Source organism: Pezoporus wallicus, unplaced genomic scaffold (assembly GCF_028554395.1).
Source record: "Pezoporus wallicus isolate ANWC-B61680 ecotype Strahan unplaced genomic scaffold, APGP_CSIRO_Pwel_v1 contig_8013, whole genome shotgun sequence".
Taxonomy (NCBI): Eukaryota; Metazoa; Chordata; class Aves; order Psittaciformes; family Psittacidae; genus Pezoporus; species Pezoporus wallicus.
Genome location: NW_026636761.1, coordinates 398,654 through 412,358, shown reverse-complemented (window position 1 = coordinate 412,358; position 13,705 = coordinate 398,654). Strand labels below are relative to the sequence as shown.

The following is a 13,705-nucleotide window of genomic DNA, read 5'->3' as shown; positions in this document are numbered from 1 at the left end:
GCCGCTCGCTGCAGCCCAGCTCTGAGCTCATAAACATCATCCCCGCTCCAGCGCGGCCGAGGGAGGCAAACCCCTGCCTGAGTTATTTTAACATTTGTCGAAAGCTTTTCTTGCGCTCTCTTCCCCTTCAAGTCGGAGGCGTGCGGGTTCTGAAGCCAGCCAGTGCTGCCAAATCTGATCTTCCTGACGGGGAAGCAGCTTCCCAGAGCTCTCCAGCTTGGAAAGGGTGTAGCTGAAGGCAGATTTTGGCTCTCTCCGACTCCGCGGGGGGCTCCTCGAGTGTGCAAACAAGCCAGCCCAACCTCCCTTCCCCTCGCCTGCTTTTCTGGGGTCCGTTTATTGGCCCTATTGGCCCCATTTATTGGCCCTGGTGGCACTTTAGGAGTCAGCTCCGCTGTCTGGTCCTGCCGCCTTGGCTGTGTAAATCACGGGCTGGTTGTCACACCATGTTCTGCTCCTGCGTCCCTAGGGCTGCTCCCCATGGACGGGTGTTTTACTTCTGCCCAGCACCCCGCTGGATGGGTCCCCGGTGGTGGGTGGTGCCAGGGTGATGCTGTGCACGGTGGTTATGCACTCAATGGGTTTATTAGGATATAGATGACATGTATCATATATTATATTGCATAGATTGGATATATGGCCATCAGCCCTCCTGGTTCTCCCTGCTCTTGGGTGGGAGATGCCTTCATTACCCTCAGGACCCCCAGACCCTGGGTGACCCAGCACAGCCTCATGCCACCCTTCCTTCACGAGGTACCCACTTGATCCTACTTTTCGTCACCATGGCTGCAGGTACAGACCCTTCCCAGGATGGCGATGGTGCCATGTCCAGGAACACCTCATGGACCAACCTGGGGGATGGAGACATCCCCTTGGAGGACAGTGACCCATTGGTGATACCCACTGGCCACTCAGCATTAACAGGGGCCTGGAGCAGTGAGAAGCCCCCATTCCTTCCCCAGCATTTCCCCTTCACCCCAAGGCTGGGAACATCTTGCTGTGATTATTTGGGGGGGGGGGGGGGGGGCAAGGGGTGGCTGGTCTTGGCCTATGAAGGGGTGAGGGCAGGAGGGTGGATGGAGCAGCCCCAGCCCCATTTATAACCCTCTTCCTCCTCCTTGTTCAGGGCCAGACCTTATTCTTGAACTGTCTGGCTTTTCCAGGGGAGACGGCTTTCCTTCGGTTCATGGCATTAAATAATTAAATGGAGGGAATAATCGTCGGTGAAACCCCCTTGGGTTCGCACTTCCTCGGGCCCTGTGATTGCTGATATTTTTTTGGGTGAAATATGACCTTTTTTATGATCAAAGGGGATCCGAGTTCCAAAGGAAAGTTAAAAAAAAAAAGAAAAAGAAAAGAGGGGCAAGCACGTTCCTTTTTTCCCAATCCTCGCGGTCTGGTAAAGTTTCTTTAGACATGCAAAGATTTACACACCTTTCTGCAGGGTGCCTTAAATTACCCTCCGACTCTTTACACATTTCCATGAGCAGAGCAAGAACAGTAAGTCATTGAGAAATTAACTGGCCTTTCAGTAATATCCCCTGTCGGCCTTTCAGAAGGGGAATGTCTAATGACTTTTTTGAAGTAGAGGTCAGGCTTTGCTTTTTTTAAATAAAACAATCTGTATTAATGCAATTTCCTTTTTAGCTGCAGGATTTGCCCTTTCCCCCCCCCCCCCCCCCCCTCCCCCTTCTTCTTTTCAGCATCATTCCTTTTTAACTCCCCCAGCCACACAAGGCATCCGAAGCGAGACCCGGTTGTTTGAACCCCCCCCTCCTGGTGTTTCCTCACCCTCTTGTGCAAGCTCTTTTTGGGGTGTTTTTTTTAGGGTAAAAACCGTATCTTTAAGGTGATTAAAACTGGATCCTGGAGCTGGGAAGGGCAAAGCAGGGATGGTTTGGAGGTGAAGCCAAACAGGGATGTTTTGCTTGATGCCATGTGCCTGGGTTTTGCTGAGTCCGGCTTTGGAGCTGATGGGCTGATGGACCAGAGCTGGCAAGGCTGTGCCAAGCTCCTCAGGGATTCATGTGGCCAGAGCCTTCCAGGTTTGCAGCCCTTGGGATGAATGTGTTTCTGTTTGTCAGTCCTTCATCTTCCTCTCTTTTAAGGGAGAAAAGGGATCTATTTTGGGAATGTCACTCTGTGCCCTCCTAGGGGTTTCCTGACATTTCTCTCAGGCTGTGATAACATCTCAAGCTTCCACCGTGCTCACCATGGATCCGGATGCGCTCTGCCATCCCCAGACCTCCTCCTCACTCCCAAAATGCGGCGGTAGTTGGGGTGTGATGGGGCAGCATCCTTGGAGCACTGCTTGGGCTGGTGCTGCTCCCTTCAGTACCCATGCGCTCGTTCTTCGTATTCCCCAACTGTTGCCCTTTGGTTATTATATTGTGGAGAAACTGGGCTGTCTGACTCATATCCTCCATGGGTGGAAGGGGGTGGAACGGAGATGCTCTTTGCTCCACCATAATGATGTTTGGAGTAGAGGAAATAGTATGGAGTATGGGAGACAGTGGGCCTTGGGGGTACCAGGCCAGGACCTGGTGACTGGCTCTTGGAGCGAATGGCTGGGGATCAGTCCCTACCTGGCTCTGGAAAGCAGGGCTGCCTGCCCCATCTGTTCCAATGGGAGCTGTGCCCAGCGCCATGCCCTGGCAGGGCTGGGGGCCAGAGATCCCCATCCTGCCCCATCCCTAAGGGCCCCGAGCCGGGCCTGTGGCTCCCAGCAGGAATGGTATTTCTCTATCTACTGAGCAATTCCTCTTTCCCCCTCCATCGCTGCCAGACCCCAAAGGCGCAGCATGCCCTGGGCTAGCTCCTCTCCTCCGCTCCCCTCCAGCTCTCACAGCTCCCCCCGTTCCCTCCTAGCTCCTTGTCTCTGCGGTCGGTGGCATTATAAAACACACAGCCAGGCCCTTGGAGAAGGGTTTTTCTCCCAGCTTTCTTATTCCCTTTGCTTCTGCCTCTTTCTTTTGCTCTTTCTTTCTCTCCCTCTTTCTTTCCCTGCCAGGAATCCCAGTCCCAGATGAACCAATGCTCCGTGGCTCTGCTATTTCCCTTTTATTCCCCCCCCCCTCCCCTCCTTCAACAGCGAGATGGGAAAAGAGTGAACTAAGAAAAAAAAAAAAAAGAAAGAAAGAAAGAAAGAAAAAAATCAAAGCTGCACATATTGGATCCAGATGTGCGTGCAGCCCTTTCCAGCAATTTAATTAAATTCCCCCAGACAGCCAGGAGGATTTCTTAATGATCAAATTTCCCTGGCTTTCCTCCTAAAATGCCCCTCTTTCTTCGGCTGGCTCTTGCTCTGTCTCCCTGATGGATAGCCAACTCGCATTCTTCCTAGCCCGCCCCGCCAAGGCGATGGGGAGGAAGAGGGCAGATCCTGACGCTGTTGTAGCTGGGTACTCGAACGTCCCAAAAGACCGCACCAGAGACATCCCTGTTCGCAAAATGGATTTGTTTCACGCAAGAAACGTGGGGATGGGGAAGTCACCTCCCTGGAGGCTGTGGTTCATGGCATGGGCATGGCAGGACCACGGCAGGGATGCTCCAGGGAAGGGCTCTGGTGTGCTGATGGCCAGGGAAAGGTGTCAGCACTTGGGTCTCTGGGCTTGGTATCTCCCCAAGCTGGTTTGGAGCAGGGTTTGGCCCCCACTGCAACCCCAAAGCCTAGCGGGGGGTTATAGGGGTGGGAGTAGAGCCTCCATGTGGCTTAGAGGAAATGGTTGGGCTGGCAGAACCCTTTAGGGCAGCCTGGGGTCCGACACTGTGGGGGACAGAGGTAGCAATGGGGTGACCCACACTTACCAGTCCTCCTTTACCAGCTAATGGTGGGGAGTGCAGAGGGGATTTACCCCTAGAGGAGTGTCTGGTGGAGGGCTTAACCGTGGCATGGTCCCCACGGGTGCCATGCAGCCAGGGACAGTGACAGCGCCTGGTGCTGCCATCCTGACTGCAGAGGGTTTACTGGAGTGTGGAGTGCTTGGGCTTTACTGGCACCATGGAGAGTCCAGGTCTGGGTTTACCCATCCACCGGTGGCACTGAGGTGGCATTAGGATCGCATTGAGAGCCTCAGCTGCCATGGGGTTCCCCAGGTTGGGCTGGTTTGAAGCCAACTCATAGGGCATAAAGTGGAGGGAGAAATTCTCACTCCCCATTACTCTTCCTCCTGCTTTTCCCCTCCAAGCCCGGCCAGGGTGCTTGGATGGAGTCATTCCCACCCTCACTCAGGACGGCACGGGGATGATGCCCCCCCAACCCTATCCACGGGGGGAGCTGTTTGGAGGAGTCCACACAGCGCCAAGTCCCTGTGTCACCAGGAACCAGCACCCACTCTGCAAAGGGGCTGGAACCCCCAGGGGGCTGCAGACAGGGGGTGAGTCCCCCACTTTGTGTGGGGAAGGGAAGGGTGGGAAACAGGGGGGAACTGTGACAGCATGTCAGAAAAATGCCCAAGCGGGACGGCCTCCTGGCCCCCTGTGCCCCCGGGCCACGGCTGCCTCCTGGAATCTGGAAGAGCTCCATCAGAATAACATAAATACGTAAATAGGAAACCCAAGGCAGCTTCAGTCAGCGCCGGCTCTGCCGAGCTCCCCGCGCCCGCAGTTCCACCAGGGCAGCAGTACAAAACCATGCTGCTGCTGCTGCTAAATCCCGGGGTAACGCTTCCTGCAGGAGCTGTTCCAGCAGGGCAGGGGCTGGCTGTGCTGCGGGCAGCCCCGGGGGGCAGCACCCACTGGATGCCACCTCCCCAGACCCCCCCAGCCCGCCGCGGGTCGGGGCGAGTAGCCGCGCTGTGGGTGCTGTAGGGAAGGGAACTGCGTTGATGCATGGGGCTGCACGACCACATCAGGGGTTGCAGAGCCGGAGCCATCATAGGGGCTGGAAAGGGGGATGCAGCAATGAGTGTGTGTGTGTGCCCCTGCGCGTGCGGGCGTGCGGCAGCAGCTGTGCACATCTGGGCTGCCCGGCGGGGCCGTGCCGGTGCACTCGGTGTCTGCGCGCTTGTGCGGGTGCGGGGGGTACCCGCTGAGCGCGCAAACGGCCCCGTGCGCACCTGAACCCAGCTGCGCGCTCACGGGGGCGCGCACCGGGGCGGGGGGGGGGTGGCACCGCTCGCACCAGCACCTCCCGCTCCCGGCCCTGTGCTGCCCCCTGCCGGTCGCGCCGCAGCCCCGCCCCTTCCGGTACAACCGGAGGCTTCCGCTTCCGGCGGCGGCTCGGGGCAGGTGAGTGAGCGAGCTCCGGGTCCTCTCTTGTGAGGTCCCCGCGGGGGCTCTTCGGGGCGTTATCGGCCGCTGGGGGGTTCAGGGCCTTCGCGCTCGCTCCCGTGGGTGCAGTGGGGTTTGGGGGCTCCTCGGGTTCCCCCCCCCCCCGGGTTTGTGTGGGTCGGGTTGATCCAGCTTTAACCATCGCCGAGGGCAGGCGGAGGGTGCTGGCTGCAGCGCTCGGGGGCTCCTCGCTGCTCTGGTCACCCTTCCCTTGGCACTTGGGGCAGGGCCGGTGTCTGCAGCCGGGGTTTGCCCCGAGCCTGGGCTGTGCCCGGTGCTGGGTGTTCCTGCGCCCGGATAACTGCGGTCTGCAGCTCTGTGTGCAGGAGATAATTTGGCTGTGTGGGAGGAGGTGGCCGCGGTGGTTGGTGCTCACAGGAGGAGGGAGGGAGGGAGGCTGGGTTGTTTTGTGACTGCAGAACTGCTGGAAGTGCTGGTTTGTTTTAAAGGGAAGGAAGGGACCTTTGGAAACCAGGCAGCGCTGCCGGAGACGTGCGTGAGAGGGGGGGGACACCACTGCCATGCTGGAGGCCCCTGCGTGGTCTGTGCGTGGAGCAAAGGACGATGCCTTTCCTGCACGGCTTCCGCAGGATCATCTTCGAGTACCAGCCCCTGGTGGACGAGCTCTTGGGGCTGCTGGTGATACAGGATGCGGAGAGGCAGAGCGCTCTTGAGAGGTAACTGGATGGGGTCAAACACCCCCTTGGTGTTTTGGGGGGGTGGCAGCTGGAGCTCAGTGATGTGACTGAGGTCAGGTATGGCCCTGGCTGGGAGCAAACCCCAGTCCCGTCACACAGACCCTCCTTTTGCTGCTGTTGTTTGGAATGGGGGGGGGAGCAGAGCTAACCTGGGCAGTACATGTACTCCCAAGAGCGGCCCCTTCTGCCTGACCCCTGGCAATAAAACCTAACCGGGTTTAGCTGTGACCCTGATGCTGTTGCACAATCCCACAGCCAACAGCTCAGAAGTGGTGGTTATGAGGCGAGAGGGGAAACCTCTCAGGGCCTCTTCTTCCCTGGTGCTACTTTGACCCCCATGAGACATCCATGATTGAGTAAGTGGCTGTTTTTGTGTCTCAAGCCCTGCCTGTCTGGGCAGCGACCGGAGCCAGCTCTCAGCTGTGAGACGAGTCTTGGAGAGGGAGACGCACTCCCCGTTCTATCAGGAAGGTGTGAGCTATGCCCTGCTGAAGGTCACCGAGCTGGGGCTCGTTCCCGCTGCAGAAATCCTCCTGGAGTTTGGAGCAGACCTCAGCTTTGAAGGTGAGAATGGTGGGAAGGGGCAGTGCTGATAGCTGGGGTTGACAGAGAGGGTGCTGCCGGCCCAGACCCCCGCTCCTTGCTGGGATGCCATGGGTGGGCCTTGTGGCAGCCTTTGTGCAGACCCAGCCACAGGGATGGGGGGCTTTTGCCAGAGATGGAGCCATTGCAAAGCAGGACCCCCAGGGAGCTGTGACAGCCCTGTTTCTGTGGGCATCGCTGTGTCCTCAGGGCCCTTCCCAGTTGTCCCCTTCCACTTCTGGCCCATGTCTGGGCTGTTCTGGGGAGCCCTTTGTTCTCTCTGACCCTGTGTTTTGTCCTCAGATCCAGTCACCTACTACACCTCCCTGCACATCGCCGTGCTCCGTAACCAGCCTGATATGGTGGAGCTCTTGGTGCACCACGGGGCTGACATCAACCGGAGAGACCGGGTATGGGCATGGCCACGCTGAGTTTCCTTGAGACTTAGGTGCAAGGGGCTGGCTTGTGGGGACAGCCCTCCTTGCTGCCCACCTGCTGGGCCTCACTGCATGCCCCTTCCCCTTGGCAACCTGGCCTGTAGCACGCTGATGCTGTGACAGAAGCTCAAGTTGCCTTTGGCTGAGCAAACCTGCTTCTGCCGTAGAGCAATGGGTGGGAGGAGAGAAACCTGTGCACCAGGGAAAGGCTCCCTTTGGTTGTGGGGCGTGGGTTCAGATATGCTCTTATGTTGGCCGTGATGGAGCCCCAGCAGGAGTCACTCACAAATGGTCTTTAATACTTGTAGTGATTTGATTTCCCTCTTGCTCTGTGCAGATCCATGAGAGCAGCCCCCTCGACCTGGCCAGCGAGGAGCCGGAGCGGTTGCCGTGTCTGCAGCGGCTGCTTCAGCTGGGGGCCGATGTCAACACAGCTGACAAAAATGGTTTGTGTGCCCCATGCAGCCCCCCCAGCCCCAGCAGGCAGCCTCATGGGTGGGCTGGAGTGGGACAGGGGGTCTGGGCCCTTCCGTCTTTCTGCTGCAAGGATGGTTTGGAAGTTGGGTGCAGGCTGCAGACCCTCCCTGGTGCTGTGTGTTTCCTCCTTGCTGCTGCCTGTGTCAGGTGCAGAAGGGGGCTGAGACCAGCTCCGCGCAGGCCATGGCAGAAGGGAAGGGATTGTGCCTCCATAGCCCTGTGGAGCTCATGTGGCGTACATGCCCTCTGGGGCCACTACCAGTCCTGCAAGTGTGGCCTGTCCCCACAGCTGTGCACCATCATGGGATCAGTGGAAGCCTGCCAGAAGGAGAAGCGTTGTCTCTCCCATGTTCAGCTGTCTGGTTGGTGGGGTGGATTGTTTTCCTTCCTGCCTTTTGGGCTGTCACCCCGTTTTCGTCTGACTGCCTGCTCCATTGCAGGAAAGACAGCGCTGTTGCATGCCCTGGCCAGCAGCGATGGTGTCCAGATCCACAACACTGAGAGCATCCGTCTCCTGCTGGAAGGAGGTGAGAACAACCTTTTTCTCTCTCCGCCCACAACCTCTCCAGGGCTACTTCTGGCTGATTCTTTGTCCTTTATGTTCCTGCTTGAGCTAGAGCAAAGCCCAGCAGTGCCAGAGTTAGTGCTGTCCTTGCCTCGTGGTCTGCAGCACCGGTTACCTCCTCTGTCCCTTCCTCCAGGTGCAGATGTCAGGGCCACCACCAGAGATGGTGACACCGTCTTCACCTACGTTATCTTCCTGCTGGGAGAGATGGTGTGCAGCAGCAGCGAGGAGGCGCAGGTGATCAGCCGCTTCTGCTTCCGTGTCACACAGCTGCTGCTGGCCCACGGTGCCAACCCCAGCGAGTGCCCGGCCCCAGAGTCCCTCACCCACCTCTGCTTCAAAAGCTTCAAGAGCCACTTCCCGCTGCTGCGTTTCTTGCTGGAGTCGGGTGCTGCCTACAACTGCTCCCTCCATGGTCCCTCGTGCTGGTCCGGCTTCCACATCATCTTCGAGTGCCTCTGCTCGCACCTCAGCGTCTCCGAAGACGACAGCTTCTTTACAGACCTCATCCAGAAGGGCCAGACTCTGCTGGAGCTCATGATGGCCAGTTCACAAGCCATCCAGCTGCCCAGCAACTTTGAGGTCAACACCAGCACCTGTAGGTACCACGGGGAGAAGATCCGGACTCTCTTCTGCTCTCTGAAGCAGCTGGAGCGCTCCCCGCAGGCACTGAAGCATCTCTGCAGGGTGTTCATCCGGCAGCGCCTTAAACCATGGCCAGTAGATGTTAAAATCAAGGCTCTACCTCTTCCAGACAGGCTGAAGTGGTACCTCCTCATTGACCACACTGCTGCCGGGCAGGAGGACCTCTGAGCCTGACTTGCACCTCTCCGTGTGCCACCAAATCTCTGCCCTGGGACAGTTTTCTCTGTCCATGGTTTGGGCATAATGCCACATGCACATCTGTGGAGGCCCCGTTGCCCTGGAGCATGTCATGGGGAAGTGGGCAGAGCCCTGTGGCTCCCTGGACCCTGGGGCAGAGGGCTGGTTTGTGTGGGTTTTAAAGGAAGGGCTGGTGGGGAGGAGCAGTGGGGTGGTTGGGGCAGTGTGGCTGGGCAGAAATAGCCTGGCCCCTGGCCTTCCAGCCCTGCCAGGTCCAGGGTGGGTGACATTGAGATGCTTTGGGGTGCTGGGGGAAGAGGTGCTCCTGGTCTCCTCCCTCTGATCGTGGTGGTGGGAGCAGTCATGGTGGAGGCAAACCTGGCTTCTTGGTGTGGCTCTACACCCTCTCGAGTTTCCGCACCTCATCCTCCCAGCACAGAGGACCATCCACCAAGGGCATCTTGGAGGTGCTGGGCTCCAAAACACACAGACAACTGGATGTTTCCCTGCTTTGTGGTGTGCTCCCTTGTGCAAGGATGAGGAATGGGTGGCTGACTGCTGAGTGCCTTGGCCTCCCTCCTTGTTCCTCAGCTCTTTCCCTCACTCACTGCTCCGAGGACCTCGGGTCTCCAGTGCCTACTTGCAGCAAGACTCGGGGTCTTCTTGCCAACCCGCTGCTGAAGCCTGCACACTCTGGGAGCCCCATGTCCCAGCCTTGCCACGTTTGTCTGCCTTCCCTTTCCAGGCATCGGCTTCCTCGTGCCATGCCAAAGACTGGCTCTGGAGCTGAGCCCCCGTTTGTTGTTTTGGTTTTTGTCATGGAGGACAAATGAAATGCAGAAGGGGATGAAAAGAGGAAAATCCCTATTCTGAGCAGGTTCAGTTTGTAACAGGTGGATCTGGGATCCACCAGCAGTTTGGCTGTGGCAGGGCTGTCTCCTCCCATTGCTCTCTTGTGTTTTCCCTTCTCCCACCCTGTGGAACTGGAGCTCTGCATCTTGATGAATTGATGTTTAAAGAAAATAATAATGTCATCAAGTACTCCCCTGGTGTCTGGAATGGGAAATGAGCAATTAAATGAGGCCTTCTGTAATAGCAACAAGGGGGTTGTTTCTCCTGCAGGAGATGGGGTGGAAGAGGGGGGATTGTGTGTGATGGACAGGTTGCAACTGGGGCCTCTGCTGGGATCACTGTCTTGTGCCAGTGTTGGCTGAGGTGTGCTGGGTTTGGTGGGCACAAGCTGATGGCCAGACTTGGGGAAAATGATGGCCAAGGAGGAGATGGGTGACACTGGGAGGTGTTGGGGGAGCAGCTCCAGTGTTGCAGCATTGGGGCTGAAAGTGCTGGGCATCACTGTGAGCCCGCAGCAGCAGCACAGAGCGGGGTCCCTGTTCATGCCTGGAGCACACCAGTGCTCTCCCAGGGCTGCAGCTGGGTTACCCATTACTGGAGGAGAATGGGAGGAGCCAGGATTCCCTCCACCTCCCGTTTTGGGGAGACCTGTTCATGGGTTTAAAGGAGAGGCCCCTGCCAAGCCCCAGAACCTGGTGTTGCCTCCCCAGCCCACTGCAGGGCAATGGCAGGGATTCCTCCCACTTGCCGTTCCCAGCTTGTTGCTGTCAGTAGCAGCAAGTTCACCAGCAGCAAACAGCCAAACACCCAGGCAAGGAACAGAGCCCAGAATGTCACAGAGGTGCTCTGTGCTCCTGCTCCTCAGCAGGAGTCCTGTGCAGCTGCGGTGTCAGCAATGTGCTGGTGCCCAGGAGCACACCTCTTGGCAGGGGATGCCCTCCTGCTCCCCTCCAGAGCCCCTGAAGGCGGCATCAAGCCAAGGCGCTGTGTCCCACAAAGCCCACGTGTGCAGGAGTGCAACAGCAGGGAAGTGTATTTGGCAAACACCTCTTCACAAACAGCAGCAACGTGGAAGACAAAGCCCCGTCCTCGCCACCAGCCCCACAGAGAGGGAGTCACGGCACCCTCGCAGCCATTCGCCGCCCTGCGGTGAAGGCACGGTCCTCACCCCTCCTGGCCCTGGCAGGAACCGCACTGTGCTGGCCCTGGAGAGACCTCCTCCCGCTGCCTTCATCTCATGGCGAAGGTGTAGACGTGGTAGATCTCATCAGGGAAGTTCTCCTGGCGCTCCTCGGCCAGGAGGTGCAGCCCAGCTCGGCGGATGATCTTCCTGACCACATCCAGGTCCCGGCACACGCTGCTGTCCACATCGTCCATGATGACTCCCTCCTGAGCCATGTTGTCCTTGATGACCACGATGCCGTTGGGCCGCAGGCCGGCACGGCACCGCTTCAGGAAGTCGGAGAGGTGGCTGTCGGTGAGATGGCCTGGAGGGGTAGAGCAGCGGTTAGAGGGCACAGGGTGAGTGGGGCAGGAGGAGGAGGGAGGAAGACCGGAGGTTGTGGCTGGGATCCCTCCTTATCCAAGCAGCAAAATACGGAAGTCAATTGCAAGTGAACGCTTTAGCTTGGGGGTGCCCAACTTCTGCCCCACTTATCCAACTCCATCCAACCCACACCTCTGCCCTTTGAGGGCTTGGAGGAACAGAGCCCTCAGTACAGCGTCCTCCACGGGGTAAGGATGGAAGGGGAGGTCCCCAACCCAGCCTCCCCTACTTGTGACGCTCATCCTTCATGCAGACCCTGAGCTGCTCTCCCCAGTGCATGGGGCACCCTGGGGGCAAGTTGTGAAGAGACCCTCACCAATGACCCACTGGATCCAGATGACATCGTAGCTGTTTGGCTCGGGGCTGAAGTCCTGGAGGCCGCAGCAGAAGTAGTTGCGCACCCGCCTGCCCTCCTCTCCCAGGTAGCTCTTGGCCTTGGTGAGGAAGTCCTCTGTCACATCCACCATGTCCACTGTCTTGAAGAGGGGCAGCAGCAACCGCTTGGTGATCCGGCCGATCCCTGCCCCGCAGTCCAGAGCACGGGTTGTCCCTGTCCGGTTGGGGCCATCCTGGAACAACCACCACGAGGGGCTGAATCCCACCACAAGGTACACACAGAAACATGGGGCAACCGTAAGGGATGGGGCTTAGGGTATGGGGGACCCATTGCAAGCAAAGCTCTCCCAGCACGCATGCAATGGAGGATCCCATGGAGCGATTGGGTGGGAAGAGCCGAGCTCTGTGCTGGGAGAAGGATGGGGCTTTGGGAACATGATGGGAACATGACAGATGGTGCCACCTACCCGCAGAAACCGCTGCAGGAACTTCCTGGAGCTGTTGATGTCGATGCTGGAGATGTGGCCGTAGCCCCCCAGCATGCCATCCACCGTGGCCGGCACGGCCTTCCAGTACTTCTTGGCCTTGGAGTAGAACTCCAGCTCATTCTCCACCACCTCACTGGTCATGGTGGCCGAGGGGCACGTGCCCGCGTGGGACTCACTGCTCCTCCAAGACGGGAGAAACCACCGGTCAGGCCCAACAGAGCCCCAGGCACAAGCAGGGAGGTGGCTGTCAGCTCTAAGTACCCCAGTTTGTACTGATCACCCCTTCCCCAGGGCTGCTGTAAACCCCCAAAACCTCCAGCTGGGACGAGAAGGAACAAAGATCTAAATCCTGATGTTTTCTGGAGGACCACCAAGCCTGAATCCCCTCCCTGGGCAGGGCTGCCTCAGCTGGACCAGGCATCCTGGAGCCTTCCTCAACAACACACACAATTATATCACTATTGTTTTTAAGGCTGACCCACGCTTTTCACCTATTCTACCTCTTTTTTCCCCTCTGTCTTAATGTTTTAGAGAGTACAGCTCACACCCACATCAGTCACCTCCAATTACACCTGGAGTTGCTCAAAGTTCTCCTGAGCACCTACCCGGGGACTGTAAATCTCACCATAAGTTAGGTATTTGCAATACAATGAAGTCAAGGTATAATCAGCAATACAAGCAATAAATCGCCCCCTGCCAGGCATCTCACAACTCAAACCACTGTGGATTTGATAAACTGTGCTGGCAATCTAGATTGAAGATGGCCAAAGGGTAAATTCAAGGACTTGGAACACCCAGTTTCCAGTGTTCCTGGCTTGAATTTGCTGGCAGATACCCCATCAGACACAAAACCTTTCCTGTGCCAGCTTAAGCAGTTTTTGTGGTCTTCAGCAGCCGGGGGACGGAGCAGGGGGACGCAGCATCTCACCTGAGGGATCACAGCTTGAAATCCAGTTTGGCTCAGTGGTGGCAGGAGCTGGCCTGTAGTGATCTGGGGGAAGAAAAGACCCAAATCACCCCTTTAGTCCCGGTGCACATAAGCAAGGCTGACCACAGCCCTAGGGTAAGAGCTCCCCTGGCCCCCCCAGGCATCTTCCTGGGGCAGTTGTGGGGCGGGAGCTGCTGCTGCCCCACGGCTCAGAGGTGACAGGAGGCTGAGCTGGAAGGTTTTGGCTTCGCTGCTGTCTGACCTCACAGGTTAGGACCTGCATTCACCCCCGCCCACCGCCACCCCTTCCTTGGCTCTGGGTTTGACTCTCCCAGGCCCAGAGGCCGGGTCCTGGCTCCCTCCTCCCCGCTGTGAGCCCGGAACGTGGCCGTGCCCCGGGCAGCGCGCAGGTACCCACGGACACGGGCAGAGACCACCGGGCACCTGCTCCCCCCCCGGTCCCCAACCTTACCCCGTCCCCATCGCGGGGCACCGCTCCCAGGCGGGGACCCTGAGTGTCCCTGCCCCGTCCAGCCGGGCCAGCGTGCGGAGGTGATGCCCGGCAGGCTCAGCACTGGTCCTCCCTGTGCTGCACCTCCGCAGGCCGGGATGCAGCTGAGAGCATCACCCCTGGGACCCCGCCTCCCCGCGGGCACCATCCCACCCCATCGCCTCCCTTCGGTACCCCAGAGGACACGGGTGA

At 58.3% G+C, this 13,705-nt stretch overlaps 2 protein-coding genes across 4 annotated transcripts; one reads left to right on the top strand and one right to left on the bottom strand.

The window, feature by feature from the left end:
* Positions 1–5,724: 5,724 nt before the first annotated feature.
* On the top strand, positions 5,725–8,899 carry ASB6 (ankyrin repeat and SOCS box containing 6). Of its 2 annotated transcripts, XM_057401496.1 has the most exons (7): positions 5,729–5,948; positions 6,352–6,533; positions 6,855–6,961; positions 7,326–7,434; positions 7,906–7,992; positions 8,167–8,628; positions 8,785–8,899. In XM_057401496.1, the coding sequence occupies exons 1-7, from the start codon at positions 5,836–5,838 to the stop codon at positions 8,841–8,843; spliced, it is 1,119 nt and encodes a 372-aa protein (XP_057257479.1). In that variant the 5' UTR covers positions 5,729–5,835; the 3' UTR covers positions 8,844–8,899. The 2 variants fall into 2 exon arrangements, with proteins under 2 accessions (XP_057257480.1, XP_057257479.1); XM_057401497.1 differs by having other exon boundaries at positions 5,725–5,948; positions 8,167–8,893.
* A 2,000-nt stretch (positions 8,900–10,899) lies between these two features.
* NTMT1 (N-terminal Xaa-Pro-Lys N-methyltransferase 1) lies at positions 10,900–13,126 on the bottom strand. Of its 2 annotated transcripts, none has more exons than XM_057401503.1 (4): positions 13,003–13,126; positions 12,054–12,249; positions 11,567–11,819; positions 10,900–11,191 (listed from the first exon to the last, which is right to left on the bottom strand). In XM_057401503.1, exons 2-4 carry the CDS (start codon positions 12,213–12,215, stop codon positions 10,935–10,937), a joined length of 672 nt encoding a protein of 223 aa, XP_057257486.1. In that variant the 5' UTR covers positions 12,216–12,249; positions 13,003–13,126; the 3' UTR covers positions 10,900–10,934. The 2 variants fall into 2 exon arrangements, with proteins under 2 accessions (XP_057257486.1, XP_057257487.1); XM_057401504.1 differs by having other exon boundaries at positions 12,054–12,255; positions 13,003–13,093.
* Between the last annotated feature and the right edge of the window lie 579 nt (positions 13,127–13,705).

Excerpts from the sequence above, each read along its gene's own strand:
- ASB6 (XM_057401497.1), top strand. The coding sequence starts at position 5,836 with ATGCCTTTCCTGCACGGCTTCCGCAGGATCATCTTCGAGTACCAGCCC. Across the intron at positions 6,962-7,325 it reads ACATCAACCGGAGAGACCGG|ATCCATGAGAGCAGCCCCCT; the intron begins GTATGGGCATGG and ends TGCTCTGTGCAG. Across the intron at positions 7,435-7,905 it reads CAACACAGCTGACAAAAATG|GAAAGACAGCGCTGTTGCAT; the intron begins GTTTGTGTGCCC and ends GCTCCATTGCAG.
- NTMT1 (XM_057401503.1), bottom strand. The coding sequence starts at position 12,215 with ATGACCAGTGAGGTGGTGGAGAATGAGCTGGAGTTCTACTCCAAGGCC. Across the intron at positions 11,820-12,053 it reads TCCTGCAGCGGTTTCTGCGG|GATGGCCCCAACCGGACAGG; the intron begins GTAGGTGGCACC and ends TGGTTGTTCCAG. Across the intron at positions 11,192-11,566 it reads CTGGATCCAGTGGGTCATTG|GCCATCTCACCGACAGCCAC; the intron begins GTGAGGGTCTCT and ends CTACCCCTCCAG.